This window comes from Notechis scutatus, chromosome 1 (genome assembly GCF_049901735.1).
Source record: "Notechis scutatus isolate UNSWTSFEM ecotype Mainland chromosome 1, rNotScu1.2, whole genome shotgun sequence".
Lineage (NCBI taxonomy): Eukaryota > Metazoa > Chordata > Lepidosauria > Squamata > Elapidae > Notechis > Notechis scutatus.
Window position 1 is genome coordinate 29,830,999 of NC_142009.1, and position 16,215 is coordinate 29,847,213.

General features: G+C 41.2%; 1 protein-coding gene across 2 annotated transcripts in view; it reads right to left on the reverse strand.

The window, feature by feature from the left end:
- Positions 1-1,952: 1,952 nt before the first annotated feature.
- INTS9 (integrator complex subunit 9) overlaps positions 1,953-16,215 on the reverse strand; it is a 73,960-nt gene continuing 59,697 nt past the window's right edge. For both annotated transcript variants that reach the window (XM_087960251.1, XM_087960257.1), the window contains 5 exons: positions 15,214-15,338; positions 13,323-13,490; positions 4,906-5,004; positions 3,289-3,426; positions 1,953-2,623 (listed from right to left, as the gene is read on the reverse strand). In XM_087960251.1, coding sequence (XP_087816377.1) covers positions 2,447-2,623; positions 3,289-3,426; positions 4,906-5,004; positions 13,323-13,490; positions 15,214-15,338 — 707 coding nt within the window. In that variant the 3' untranslated portion in view covers positions 1,953-2,446. The remainder of the gene's footprint in view (positions 2,624-3,288; positions 3,427-4,905; positions 5,005-13,322; positions 13,491-15,213; positions 15,339-16,215) is intronic.

A 16,215-nucleotide genomic window follows, 5' to 3' on the forward strand; every position in this document is an offset into this window, starting at 1 on the left:
CAATGATTATTTGCCATATAGATGTTGCATATTTTCTGTCCTTTTCTAGCCATTGAGCAAAATCCTGGGATCCCCATACTGCTGCCCATTGAATTCTCCTTTCATCTTTTCTTTATTAACATAACTAAAAGCTAAAACAAGGTCTGCTTTCCCAAGTTGAGAAAACAATTACAGTTTAATGGAACTGGAGGGGAAAAAAGACTTCACCCCAATTTGGGGTTGACATCCACCTGCCAAACTTGAAGGAATTGCCTATTGATGGAACATTAGTTTGTAAAGAGGGAACACAATTGGGGAGGAAAATTGCAAAACCCAGCTAGATACAGTAAGAGGGCAGGCGGGGTGGGCAAGGGGGCTTGTGGTGAAGCCTTTTCATTTTGTGCCTCTGTATATTCATGCTCCACTGTGTTTACTAAGTAATTGTAGACTTGCTGTGGTCCCCAGTGGGAAATACGTTTCTGATTTCAGACATCGACTTTTGTGCATTGCTTCTTAGTAGGGGAGGTCTCTGGCCCCTTGCTGTTCCAATTTGTTTGCATCTGTGTTATTTCAAGTTAACATAAATGTGATGGGCATGTAACCTGCGTCACCAACTGTTGGAAGCAATAATAGCTTTTCTTCTCATGCTTTGTAAAGCTGTTGTCATGTCTCAGCCACAGGCAGTCAAACCTCTCTCTGTGGGCTTTGCAGTACTTTGACATAAAGTGTGCCGAGGCTGTATTATAGCCTGGGGAGGAGGGGGATAATGAAGGGGAAAATCCCTCAAGCCTCTTTCATTTGGGGTCAATAATAAAACTGGTGCCTGTTTTAGTAGTATTCACAGATAAGCCAACATTTGCCCTTTCAAGAACCAAGCAAGGAAAGGAAAAAAAGTTTATTATGCAGGGTCTGTTCAGGAATGGAACAGAAGATTAGCAGGTCTTAAATAGCTATCCTGGGGCCAAATTATGACAATGGGACCTCGACTAGCAGCAACTGCCCTACCCTTTGATCATTTAACTAAGCTTTTCATTGTAGCTGACTAGATATTCATTTTCTGCATGATTGGGCCAGGAATTGAGGAAGCAGTGCAATTCACAACTCCTTCCCCAAATGAATGTTAGAGGATTTCTTTTTTTTTTCTCCAAAAAAAGAAAGAAAAAAAAGCAATAGGAGAAAGTTGTTACATTACGACGACTAGTCTTGTATAATAGTAATATTTCTACCTGACCAGAAAAAGAAAGTATACACATGCTATTGTAAGCAGGGCACTACTTAAGAGTTAAGACTTACAATTACCATGTAAGTTCCAATGTACTTTTAAATAAAAATCATGTTTATGTTCATGATTCATGAGTCAGGAGAGCTTGACATGAGATTATTTTCAGGGCTGTGGTGGCGCAGTGGTTAGAATGCAGTATTGCAGGCTAATTCTGCCGACTGCCAGCAGTTTGATTCTCACCGGCTCAAGGTTGACTCAGCCTTCCATCCTTCTGAGATCGGTAAAATGAGGACCCAGATTGTTGGGGGCAATATGCTTAGAGAGAGAGCTGTTAAACCCCATGAAGCTGTCTCAGTGCTATTGCTTGATCTCTGAGTCTAAAGAAGACAAAAGTGTTTCATAATCTGAACTGGTCAAATAAGCTTCATGAGATTATGGAAGCAATTACACGAGCGACATCAGGTTTGTAGAATATAAGGTAGAATATTTTTTCCACAACTCTAATCACATGAACTCATACAAAGTTCCATCACTCCCAGATCTGATAAGATGATTATCTTCTCTTATTTTAGTTCTTACAAACAGTAGACAAATTAAGAGTATGCTTTCAAATTTGAGGTGAGGTCAGGGGGGAATTGGATATTTGTTCTATCGTTGATGCTACTTCCATACATGCCGCTTCTAAATAACCTTCAGCTAAGAAGTAATTTCTTAGCATTATGTTTATCATGTATTTAAAATGAGCCATCAGTTAAAACAAAGCAGGTCTGTATTTTATTAGGGTCTGTATCAGGTCTGTATCAAGAAGTTCAGTATTACAAACTTTAAAAAAATAAAATTAAACTTGAAACTAAATACATCTTTAACATTTATTTCTCCCTCAATTGACAGGAAAGGCTGTTCATCAACAGTTCTGAATTCTGCTGCAGTTGTAATATCAGCTAAATCCCATCTTTTATGCTGCAGTTAATAAACAGAAGGGTATTTTTATAGCAAGGTATCTAGATAGAATAAACCAGGTCTCCTTAACTTTGCCTCATATAAACAGTGGTTCTTATCATCTTCCTTACAGGAGAGAGAATAGCACACCTACCTGTTGAGTCTCTCACAAATCAAAGGTGTGCAACTGCAGGCCTGATTTTCAAGCCTGCTCCCCTACCTTGTAACCCCAAATCCTTGGTTTAGGCTTCTCCCCTCTTCAGTAAGCTAAGGGGAGCAGGGCGTGTGACTTTGGCAGGATAAAGTCTAGAATTTCTGCAGGAATTTGAGGACGAGGTCCTGCAGCTTCACCCGAAGTGACTCATCATTCTCACACATGATGTGCGTCGAATCTTCTTCAATGCGGATTAGAGTTTCCACATCCTGGAATAGCACCAGATGTCCTTTCGGGGTATCTTCCACTTTGATGTCGCTGAAGCCATGCTGTAGCCACCATGGGCAAAAAAAAAAAAATAATCCGCCCCAAATAGGAGCTATTTAAAACCTCTATCTGATAAGCATCTGGTTAATATTTGTACCATATGTTCTTCAGGAATATAAGTTATACCTTTATATATGTATTAGACAAATCATGTTTCTTTTTCTTTGTCCTACTTGCTGAGTCCAAGATTTCAGTATTCTCTATCGCAGCCTTATCAATTTTGCATCCTTCAAGTGTGCTAGCAAAGAACTCAACTATTTTGTTGCTTTTCCTGGTTGGCACATGGCTGGCTAGAAGATTTGGCACTTGCAGTCCAATATATCTGGAAGATGGGGTGGCACCAGACTGGGAAAAGCTGCTTTTATTATTTTTTTAAAGGAGCAGAACCCTGGGTAATGCTATGCAAACTGATGTTGCTTGATACTCAATGGCTCCTGCTCAATTATGTGAGACAAGGTAAGCAACGAATAAGTTAAAATTGCCTCTTTCTTTTAGAAATGAGGCTCAGAAAGGATAAGGTTAATAAACCATGACCTTCATGGCACTGATGGAATTCTTAGGAGAGTGGTGAAATAAACGCTTTAAAAATAAACGCTGATCATAGGACCGGCTGCTTAGCATTAGATGCTTAGCCAATCTACCAATCTTTATTAGTATTCCCTTTTACCTTTTCCAGAGTCTGTACCAGTTGGTCTACTGGGATAGAACCACTTAGGAGAGGTTTGGTAGGCTTGAGTTCCGGCACATCATCTGTTACTCTCTTCCTCTTTTTGCCAGGCTGAGGCTGGGGGAGTTTTGGTGGGAGCTACCAATAAAAGATTGCAGATGAAAAAGATAAAGAGTGTGTACGTAGCTAAAGCTCTACATTGGGGGTGTCAAACTCGCGCCGTCATGGCGGTATCACATGATGTATCAGGACTTTTTTCCCCTTTGCTAAACCGGGCGGGGGTGGGGGTGGGGCCAGCGTGTGACACATCTGGCCCGCAGGCCACGAGTTTGACACCCCTGCTCAACATGAAAGCCTCAATATTCTGCATGTCTCAAGTGGCCAGGGAATGGATACCTTCAACTCTTCAGTCAATGCAGCCAACCAAGTACAGGGGAGTCAACCTCTTATGGGTGGTCAAGTCATTTAATCAAGATGGCAAGGTCCATCAAGTATAATCTATAGAGGTCTTAAGGCATAAGTATTTATGGGCCATATAAAAACAAGCAGTGGGCAAGGTTTGGCTCATAGGCCATAGTTTGCCAACCCCTAGTCTAGGATATAAAATCTGTCTAGATGTACATCACCAAAACTTCTGAATATTTGCAGAAGGGGGATAGTGTTTTTCTTCTCTCCTTCTTCTTTCATACATATTGTTTCCTTCTCCTTGTCTTCCTTTTGTTTTTCCTTCTTCCCGCTGCCTATTCTTTCTCTTAATCCTCCCTACACCATTCTGTCCAATCTCTGTTATCTTTCTTTCAAAGAAGCATCCAGTTAATTATTGACTTGTTTTAATTGAATATGAGCAATCCACTGCTTCATTATACACTACCATTGTTTTTAAGTACTGTTTTATCTATCAATTTTGCCCAGACTTCCCCCCACCCTATTTTTTGCACAATAACAGTATAAGGCGGATATACATATCTAAAAACAAATACGTTTATCATATAAGTTGGAGACAGAGTTCCACAGCAATATAGGAGCTAAAGAAATCATTTGGATGATCTAAAATAAAAAAGGAAGACGGGTCAGACCAGGGAGAGTTCCAAAAAGAATCCCAGGTGTTGGCTAGACTGGGAAATCAACACATTTTCATGTGAAAAAACTCCCCACTTTTCTAGAAAAGTGAGATGAACATCAATCAAAAAGCTAAAAAAAATAAAAGCTAAAGCTTTCCCTGTCTGGTCATGTCCGATTCTAAGGCCCATCATCTCTGTTTCTTGACCAAGGGAGCTAGCATTGTCCAAAGACAATTTCCATGGTCATGTGGCCAGCATGGCTATACACCAAAGGCACACAGAACACGGTTTCCTTCCCACCAAAGTGTTACCTATTAATCTACTTCCATCTGCATGCTTTTGGACTGCTAGGTGGGCAGGAACTAGGGCAGGAATGGGAGCTCACCCTGCTGTGCAGAGCTTGGGTTTCAAACCTGCGCCGTCAGCTCTCCATATGACAAGCACGGTATCTTTAACCATTGGGCCATCACACTCCTATGAACAAGGCAAATCTTTGGAATCCCCCACTTCCCCCCAGCTTTCATGCATGTTCCCCTCAGCATTAGTCATATCATACCTGGAGTACATGCTTGTTGTCTTTAGTGTGCAAAACAGCACTAACAGTTGCCAAGGAAATACCTGGTTTCATCTCGGTGGGTACCAGTGAATCTGCAAGCTGAAGCAAAAGATGAGTTAAAAATAAGCAGGAACTTTTTCCTTAATAGAGGAAAAAAAAATTAGCACAGCTAGCCTGGTAATTTAGAAAGAAAAATACTGAACATGAATACAATACAACAGTCTTTCTCAACACAATATCCTTCAAATGTTTGGAGATATAATTCTCAATGTTCCCCAGTTAGCATGGCCAATTGCATCAGGTTTCTAAAATCATGTGTGACATGGTGAAAGGGGTCAGAAGGAAATATTTTCTTCCTCATAGCTTAGGACTTGTGCAATGGGTCAATAGAACTAATTAGCAGTTCTGTATAATCAATATAAGCAGCTAAAGAGAAATAGATTCTCATATCTTCGAAACTAGTTAAAAGTACAGTGATGACCACTGGTTCAGTTGGCCTTAAAGTATAGACTTTAATAGAATATAGGGCTTCCTAATTGGAAATTCTAGGCATCTTTGATCTAATAGAAGGTCTTCAAACTTACAATAGATGGATATTACAGAATACATTAATTATATTTACTATAATAAATTTAATTAATATATTAAACCTTCATGGTCAGAGACAATATGTCTGAAAATATTCCAGTGGGGTACCTGTCTTCAAGTCAGTGCTCTTCAACACTTTTGTAAGAGACTTAGAGGAACTAAATGAGGTGCTAAGTAAATGTACAAATTACACAAAACTGTGGGTGTTGGGATTATTTATACTTTCAAAGAGATACACAAGATTGAAAAGGATCTTGATGGACTTGAATGTTGGGCCCTATTCAACAAATTGCTCCAATGTAAGAAATGTTAGGTTCTGCATTTTGGTAAGATTCACAACTACAAAATAAGTGATTGTTGGCTTGGCAATAGTACTTGTGAAAAGGAACTGGGTGTCCTGGCAGATCATAGATGAAGCACGATCCAGTGGTGTGCAGCTAAAGAGCCAAAGAAATCCTGGATTGCATCAAAAGAGTTCTAATATAGAGATGTAATCTATGATGTGTTGGTCAGGCTGTCACTAGAATATTGTGTCTAGTTTTTGTTTGCAAAATACAAGAAGGATGTCGAGGGTCTGGAAAGATTCAGAGAAGATCAGCGAAGGCAGTGAGACGCTTCAAAGCTAAATCCTATGAACTGGGTTAAAAATGAACTGGGCATGTTTAGCATGAAGAAGAGCAGGCTAAAGGGAGACTTGATAGCAGTCTTCTTGGATCTGAAGGACTGCCTTAGGGGAGATGTGAATTTATTTTTGGTAGTGTCCAAGGGTAGAACAAGAACCAATGGCAGAAACCTTGTAGGAAGAGATTCAAGTGTATAATAAAGAAGAAAGTCTTAACTATCAGAGCTATGAAACAGTGAAATAGTCTTTGCCTTGAATTGTGGGTACTTCATTACTAGAGTCCCAAAGGTGCTTTTTCAAGAGGCAATGGGACTTTCTAGTTTTTCTTTGAAGACGTTTCTCATCCAGTTTCCTCTTGAAAAAGCACTTTTGGGACAACCATGACATTGATGATTAAGAGTCTCCGTGTTCATTACTAGAGGCTTTGAAACAAAGTCTGGATAATATTTGGGATCATTTGAGGATTCCTGCTCCAGGAAGGGAGTTAGACTGGAAGATCTTCAAATCTTTCCAATCCATGATTCTATGAAATAACCTTTGCTAGGGAGATGCTGCTTTCCTGCTCCATTTGTGGATTTCCTGAGATAAGATGGTTGGCCAAACTGGGCGCAAAGGGACTGTTGAATTGAAACATCCCCTTTCTGACTAAATTACTGCAACAAGTACTTTGTTGGAACACCTGAATGACTGGGTTGAGGAATGAGCTTTCTGTAGAAAATGTATGTGGTCATTAAGAGCCAGTTTCAATTTGATAGTACATCTATCAAGCAATCTTTTTAATTCAGCTTACCTTGCTAACCTTTTTGTTGAATCTATCTGAGTCTCCGCTATTTACAGATTCCTGCAGCTATGCTATGCATTACAAATCACATTAGTATTCGAACTATGTATAAGAAGAAAAAAAAAACACCTTCCTGATAGTATCATAAAAATGTGATGGTCCTAAACAGCAGCTGTGATGACTGTCTTCAATAAAAATATGATGTGCCTCAGGGCCTCCAACACACTTACACCCCAATAAATAAATCTATTAACAGCCAGGAAAAATCCTCCCTAAAGCAAGGAGAGTAAAAGACAGTTGGCTTCTTGCTATATTTTATTTATATGGGCTGAGTTTTATTTATATATTAGATCAACAGATAGAAGACAAATTTACCTTAGTTGCATGACTTTCTACTAATCTTCACTTTTGCCATTCCTATTGCCTATCCAACATGATAAAGGGAGAAAGAGAACATGGGCCACTAAAATATGGAGCTTGACAATATTGGCCATGTGGATTAGAACAGGGTGTCCAACCTTGGCAACTTTAAGACTTGTGGACTTCAACTCCCAGAGTTCCTCAGCCAGCAAAGCTGGCTGAGGAACTCTGGGAGTTGAAGTCCACAAGTCTTAAAGTTGCCAAGGTTGGACACCCCTGGATTAGAAGCTCCAAGGCACTGACTGCTGCCTTCTATATGCCACTATGGAATATGGTTAAGGAGCTGGACTACAGCAAGGCCTAGTAGTTTTTCCTTGGCAACTGAAACTCACTGTGTTATTTGGGCCAATAACTCTCTCCTGGTCCAGCTTATCTCTGGAGAAAACTGGGAAGAGGAAGAATTATATAGGTTGCCTTGAGTTCCTTGACAAAAGATTGGATATCTATCCAATCATAAATACAAAACAAATAAGTAAACAACCAACCGTATAAAGGAGAATATATGTAGCTCAGGGTTGAAATGAGGGGTCCTTGGTACTCTCTGAGCTTGGTTGTTTTCTTGCAGATGTTTCATTTCCCATTCTTCAGTTGTTACCTAGTTTGGGTAATGAAACATCTGCAAGAAAACAATCAAACTCAGAGACCATCAAAGTCTCAATAACCAACTTTCTTCTCCGCTAGCATTAGAAAGAAGTTTCCTGTTTCCTGTTTTTAAGAATGAAAATAAAAAACCCAAGTTGATTAGAGTTCTCGCCAATCATCTACTAGGCCACTTAAGGCAGAAAACATCTGGGGCTACAAAATAACCTTTCCCCCACTACCAAGAAAATTGTCTTGAGATGACCCATTCTGCGCCTTGGAAAAGCTTAGTGCACATGCCTCATACCATGTTCCAGAGACTGAAAGTGAACTCTGGGTCTCCTGAGAGCTACAACTTCTTTTCCCGGGAGAGGACATGCTGCGTTGGTAGTGAATGTTAAAGAGAAATTGAGGGAGAGAGGAGGAGTGAAGAGATCTTTCATTAAGGCAAATTTGTACCATTTAGTTCAGTGGATTCAGTCAGAAGCGGCTGAATCCAGTCTCAGGAAGCTTAGCAGGCACAATTACCTCTTTGCTTTTATTATTGAAGCAGGAAGTGTGGTGGGGAGGTTTTTCATTTAACAGCTTTTCATCCTGGATGTCATTGAAGCCATTTTGGTGCTAGAGGGGCTGTAACGAGCCTCAGGGGGTTTCTTAAAAAACATTTAAGAAACGAAGTTGGGAGCTGTCTTCGCCTATTTGCAGAATTATCCTAAACTCATAGAAGTTAATTTCCCAAGGACACATTTTAAAGGACCGATGTCAAAGAAGGCAGATCCAGAACCGCAGACCACGTTAGAACAGGGGTCCCCAACCACCGGTCCCCAGACTGGTCCCGGTCCCGGTCCATGGATCATTTTTTACCGGTCCGCAAAGCTTGGGCACCGCCATCTTGTTTCGATGGCGCTTCCGGGTTTTCGGTTGCTTTCGGGTTTTCAGTTGGAAAGCGGCGTTTGGGTGCTCGCGCCTTAGTTTCATTGAAGGGGGGGGCGGCTTCAAACGAAGAGCCGTCCCGATGGCGGTGGAGTCTCGCGTTACTCAGGTACCGGTCCATGGAAGAATAAATAATCGTGAAACTGGTCCCCGGTTCAAAAAAGGTTGGGGGCCACTGCGTTAGAAGGCAAAGAGATTACCGCCTTTAAATTATGGTGCACTCACCAGAGCTCTTCCTGTCTTACTTCAGGGGCTCAATGCCGCTGCACTTCCATGTGTGGCAAATCCAGCATTACAGCCTTAGCCAGAAGCCTTTATATTTCTTGTGAGCCATACTGCTTTTAATGCAAGGTTAGGGGACATTATATCCTCCGGAAGTGGAAGTTATATTCCCTGGCCAGCTCTATTTAAAGACTGCACTAGGTCAACGAGAGCTAAGAGACAAATAAAGAACTCAAGTGTCCTCCAGCCAGCACAGCCCATGGCTGGGACTGCAAAATGTGGTGATAACTCTAGAGAAGCAAGGCTGGCATTCCCAGCTGCTGATTTCTTTGACATTCGGTTTTTGTTTTTGTTTTAAAAAAGACTTACCATAGAGCAGGGGTGGGCAACTATGGCCCTTTATGAATTATGGACTTCAACTCCCAGAATTCCTGAGCAAGCCATGCTAGCTCAGGAATTTTGGGAGTTGAAGTCCACAAGTCATAAAGGGGCCATAGTTGCCCACCTCTCCATAGAGGTATTAACAAATCATGTACATTCAGCTTTTTTGGCAAAAAAAAAAAAAGGATGAAAGAAACAGGTCTGTGAAGTCATACTGCTAAATATTTTGTCATCAGCACATATTTGGCTAGGCGGGAGGTGGGGAGCTTCAGGGATGACAGAAATCACAAAGAACCTAGTATTGCAGGAGAGATTTTAAGTAAACTTGAGTGGGAAAGGGAGAGTATTTGCTGTACTTAAGATCTAAACCAGGGGCGTTAAACTCGCGGCCCATGGGCCGGATGCATCGCGCGCTGGCCATGCCCACGCCCAGTTTACCGAAGGGGGAAAAAGTCACGATAACGTCACGTGACAATGCGAGTTTGACTCCCCCGATCCAAACAAATGAGAAAATCGTCCTTGCATTTAACGCCAGAGACATTAGAATCTTTCAAGCAAATTGAAATCAAAAGATTTGAGAATTAAGTGCGTGAACACGAATCATGATCCAGAGAAACCTGACAGAATCCTTATCCGTGGGGCAACTTTATTCGACACGCTGCCGCCGCCGCCAATCACGATGATGTTGTAGCTTAGCAGAATCTGATAAATATTCCCACTTTAAGAGCACATGGAGAAGCTGCAACTGGAGCAATCCTTTCCCCACTTAAAAGACACTCCTGGACTCCAGCTGCTGCTCAGGCTAATGGCTTCTTGGCATGCAAATCAGAGCTCCCTCTTCAATTGAACGGGGGTGTCTGGAGGGGGCGGCAGGAGGGATGGGGGAAAATCAGTATTTGTTCAGGAAGCAGCTTAATTGTACACACCAGGGTGGCTTGTGGCTTTGTGCTGAGTTTTACATTCTGTACTAAATGGCGATGCTTTGAGCTGCACTAAAGAGGGAGGTTCTTACCACCTTAGGTGGTTCTTTCTAAAATGCTCGGCTGGCAATAAAGGTTTTCCGTGTTTCAGAAGAAAACGCATCCTTTTCTTTCAGGAGCACCTGTTGTATTTGAGGCTTTCAACAAGGCTGGATGCATGACTTGACCCCCCTTATCACCAATGCACACCCCATTGTATTAATGTGCCCCGCTGCTGTGAATAACAAATTACATAGAGGAAGGGCTCCCTCTTCAGGCTTTGATGCGCTCAACTGATGGGAAGAAATGGATGCGAATTGGCAGGTGGTGATGCCAGGCACCTGGGATGCAAGGATGGGGACCAAAACAGGCTGTGACTGGCAGAAATGGGTACCAGAGGAACCGAAACTAACACTTTGGGCTTTGGATCACAGAGAAGCTAACTATTTTATAACACATTTTATATTCTGCCCTTGAAAAACACAGACACACACACACAACCCAATAAGTGGTAATCAAGTCTCTGCAATCCAGAACAACGTATCAATTCTACAGCACACTAGCCTTGAAAATTTTCCTGCATACTCTCCCATTATTCCTGCTCAACCACTAGTTGAAGAAAAGACCACACACTCAGGGTTTCAGTCCTATTTTAAACAGAAATGTACGTGGAAAATCCGATGGCCTGGATACAAAATCCAGGAAGGGCTTTGTTGAATCAGAAAAAAGCCTCCTGAGTCCAGTAGCACTTTCTTTCCAGCAGCATGGATAGAGATTGGTTAGGAGGATAACAGCTCTCCTTTGTTTTGTCTCCCCAGTGTCCAATATCCTGAAAATGTAAGTTCCTAGGAGACCGACCGATTTAACCATGATGGAAAATGGAAGCATTTCTGAGAAATAATGCTAGCCCCAAAGACATAAGAGTAGAAACCTTAGATTTTCAATACTTGAATATCCAGGAGTTCGATCCTGACTGGCTCAAGGTTGACTCGGCCTTCCATCCTTCCAAGGTTGGTAAAATAAGGACCCAAATTGTTGGGAGGCAATATGCTGACTTTGTAAACTGCTTAGAGAGGGCTCTAAAAATACTGTGAAGCGGTGTATAAGTCTAAGTGCTATTGCTATATATCCCACAAATATTAGAAAACATGGTCCTTTTTAAAAACACACACACACACACACAGACACACACATTGTACCAAATAAAAAATCTATGTATCACAGACAGGGTAGTCAGATGCCCATACAGAATGAAATATAGAAGCCAGCCCCCTTGTCTGTCTCTATCCTGCTTGTTATTTCTTAAGTGTAGAATATGCCCTTCACAGTGTTTTCAACTTTTCCAAAATACACATGTCCTCCATTTATATTGAAGTATCAGTTCTCATCTATAAACTCCCATCAAATTCAAGTGTTACTGGATGCATCTTTTAAACAGAAGCCCAGAATATTGTATCTTATACTGCAGGGTCCCCAACCACGGTCCACGGACCGGTCCCGTCCGTGGAACAAGTCCTACTGGGCTGCTGGTTTGCTGGCGCCGCCATCTTTTTGATGAAAAAGTGCTTCCGGTGAGCTTTTCGGATAGAAAGCTCACCGGAAGCACTTTTCATCAAAATAAGCGGCATCTTGCTTCGATGAGCTTTTCGGGTAGAAAGCCATTTCTACCGGAAAAGCTCACGAGCAAAAGCGCCGCCATCTTTTTGATGAAAAGTGCTTCCGGTGAGGTCACCGAAGCACTTTTTCATCAAAAAGATGGCGGCGCCAGCTGATGCCGGTACCGGGCGCGGCGCCCAGCTGATGCCGGTACCGGGCGCGGCATAAAAAGGTTGGGGATCACTGTTATACTGTACCTTAGCAGTGAAGCAAATGCAATCTAAATGTGTATCTTAAACAAGCATAATTTGTCTCATTCGTATGAGAGGCAACAATCAACGTGGAACACCACGAAGGACAACTATATTATAGGAAAAACAGCAGTTGTGAATCCCACCACTACTCCCAAAACACAGAGTCCTAAGGCATGCAAAAGGACACAGAACTCTGATCCCTGGAAGCGGGTGTAACTGGAAGAATGGAATAGCACACCTCTAAACAAGACTTCAATCCTGGCAATCAACTAAGAACACAAGCAGGTTTCAAAAGAACTTCAAACCAATACCTAGGAAAGGGAATAACTTATTTATCTACAATTTGTTGTGCAAAATAGAGTTCAATAGCAAAGCTAATAGGAACCCTAATCAGAAAAGCTGGAAGAAATTAAACAAAATATTGATATTTTCTTTCACCTCAATTAAAACTGGACAATATGTTCAATATTTCTGTATATATCCTGTAAGAGAGAGGTCCTTTATTTTATTTTAATTTTTGGCTGATCGCTATGCTTGGAATGTTGACATTGTGCCTAGGATGTTATAGCTGCCATACCAAATGAGCTAGGCCATTGACGGAATGACTAGCCATGATCATGTAGCTAGTCTTCAAACAAACCATCCAGGTGGGACTGGTCATTGCAAGGGCAGCAAGAAAATTAGCCAAAGGAACATTGGTACATGTAGCCAACACACTGGTAATCTTAAGGTGGAATCTATCACAAAACTAAATCAGAGCACTGATACAAGTAACCCAGTTTTGCTTACTAGAATGGAAAGGTTCTAGAAAGTTTGCTAGAAGAGAAAGACTACAACATACACCAGTTAGTATGTCAATAAACAACAACTAGGTGCTGTATTCATGCACTTCACCTATTACGTCAGAGGTCTCCATAGCTGGCTGGAGAATTCTGGGAGTTGAAGTCCACAAGTCTTAAAGTTGCCAAGTTTGGGGACCCCTGCATTACGTCAAGGTCTTTCAATCCCCCTCCCCAAACAATCCTGAAGAGATCTCTTATCAGTCCCCCACTTCCTTCAAGAGCCCACCTTTCATTCCTCACCTCAGGGGTGATTTCAATCTTCTCATAGCGGCGTTTGAATGGAAGAGTTAGCACCTCTGCTCTACGGTAGGACATGGGTGGAGGTAAGCAGTCAACCATTAAATCTGTGCGATGGGATTGAGTTGGAGGAGGCTGAGTATATTGCTCAGGACAAACCACATGGAGAGGCTGTTAAGAAAAAAAAAGGAAAGCACTCTTGAGATTTTCAGTAAGTTATACAGTGGTTTCAAAGTTTTTTTCACACAGGTTTTCCAATATAAATTAATTAAAAGTATGTGCTATCCAACTGCCAATGACTCCACATACAGTTTGTAACACTGCATGTAAAAGGAGGGGCTATTTCCAAGGCTTTGCATAATAAAACTTACCAGAAACTAAAAAAAAAAAAAAAAATAGCATGTCAGGGAGAAAATGTCCAGCTCAGCCTGCTTTCTACTTGGTAATGAATAAAATAAAATAATAAATATAATAACACATTTGCCTCCTGCCCCCATCCCCAGAGAGTGCCAGCCTACAAATTTAAGATACATTCAACCATTACAGGACCATAAGACCAGGCCTTAGTCTTCTGACAGAAAAGCTATTCTGGGAAGATTTGCAGATGGGTGAATTTCAAATCCCAGAGTTTTTCAGCTTACGGGATTATTACTGGGAATTCTTGGAGGAAATGTCCATGAATCTGGAGAACGCCTTGTTTGGGGAAAACTAGAAAAAGTTGATTATACTGAAAAACTGAAAGCAATGGTAGCTTGTCTCAAGCCTTCAGATCAGTTCGTGTAAGCTTCATATTACAGTTATATTACAGTCATTGGGCAATGCAAATGTAGATATGTTGTAAATTATATCACTTATAGCATGATACCATTACACAAATGACACCAAAATTACATCATTTAGATAATGATGTCATTATACAAATAACATAAATGGACACCAATCATGCCATTATGCAACTTCCAACTGAATTTTCTCCATTGTATGCAGCTCCCTTTCAGTTGAGATGTGGAGAACTGAGGTTTTATTGTACTACTACAACTCTGGTAAGATGCTAAGCTGCAAGGAATATATTTAAAATGTGCAGCTCTCTCACAGTGACTGCCTAAATTCTGGGGGGCCTTGAGGGCTATACTAACACGATGATGAGAACAAGTGAACAAGAGAACAAGTCACATAGACTTTTCTTTATGGTTGGTTTTTTTTTCTCTCAACTCCTGTTAAAATTATTTTAGAACTTATCATGTTGCATGTGTTCCTCATCTCAAAATGGCAATCAGCCACATGGTAGATTTTGGACAATTGCACTGACAAACATAAATCATAAGGAGCCCTAGAGGGCTGGAAAAATGGGGTCAGGGCAACCTAGGTTGGAGGTTGGAGTGTTTTCTGCTTTTGTAATACAAGTCTGTATTACACGAGGACAAATGTCAGTTGCACGCTCAACAAAACTTCACATAATGCAGTCTGGCAAAAATCCAGTTTCTAAAAAGATATTAGCCTCTTTGGAAGACTTCAAATATAGTCAGTGATGATGTTTTGGATTTTCTTCACTGAGAAATAAATTGGCATAAATAATATTTCTAGGCACATCTGCAACAGCAGAGGTTTTCATTAAAATGATGAAAGCAACACTGGACCATTGCAACACAAACTCTACCACAAGAACACATTTACAAAGGGATGGAATTTGTGTCCTGGTGGTGTGGCACTGCTTCCATCATTTCTCCATGCTTAATTCTCCCCATCACCACCTCCACTCCCCCTTCACCGCCCCGCCCCCCGGGATGCCTCAGTTCTATCATATATAGCAGAATAAATTTTGGAGGCAGCCATACTTGGGTAAAGTATAATCTGGACTTGCAGTAAGCAAATTAAGACAAGTAAATTTGATTACCTGTACTTCTTTGAGTAGTTTGGACACCTGGATAAAATTCAGCCTGGTATCTATAGGACAATAGATGCACTTCATGGCCAGTGGCTGGTAGGGGGCCAATGCATCCAGATAAGAGAAATCAGGCTCTGTAAACAGGAGAGGAAAGAGGAACAAAGAAAGAAAGAAGTCTAGTGTTTAATATTATGCCGAAACTTTGTCAAACTACACACCCCTCTATAGGACTAGGGACTTTGATTTAAACCAGAAAGCAGGGACTACGTGGCTTGGGGACATCTTAATGATCAAGATTTCAAGTCCTGAGACAAAGAGGATGCATAGAATAAACAAAGGCAAGACAATTAAAGAGGAGTATAAGAATCAATTTTGTGCAGTAGCTAAAGGCACTGAGCTAGATGGCAGGAGACAGAGAGTTCTAATTCCACTTTATGCATTAAGCTAGTTGGGTGATTTAGGGCCAGTCAGTCTCATTCAGCATGGGAAGAAGATAAGGGCAACCCACTTCTGAAAATGTTGTTAAGAAAATTCAGTGAGGGTCACCAGGAATCAGGAAGTTTGACTGAAAGGCATCACAAAGAAAGAAGGCCGGTGACAGGGAAAAGGAGAAAGAGCTGGCTTATTACCCAAAGCCTTTGTTGATCTAAACACTCCACATTCTGATATATTAATACAGACACAAGAGGGAAGAAACCACACTGGTACCGACTGGATGGATGTGTCTGCTAGTATCAATTTTCTTTCCCATAATGCTATGGCAGGATCTTTGGAGAAATTTACATTTAGAGATTCCTGCATATTTGCTCAAGGATTTTACTAGCCACTTCTTTATTATTGAATCTATTGACTCTCCAACACATTATTTTAAGTAACTTAATTTTTCCCTTCTTGCCCTTAGGCTCCTGATTTGAATTAAATCACTTTGACAGAAGGATTCAACAGGGGCAAGTTTTAGCCAATACATCTACCTCCCAATATTTTCAAAACAGTCCACTAACAGTCCACAAC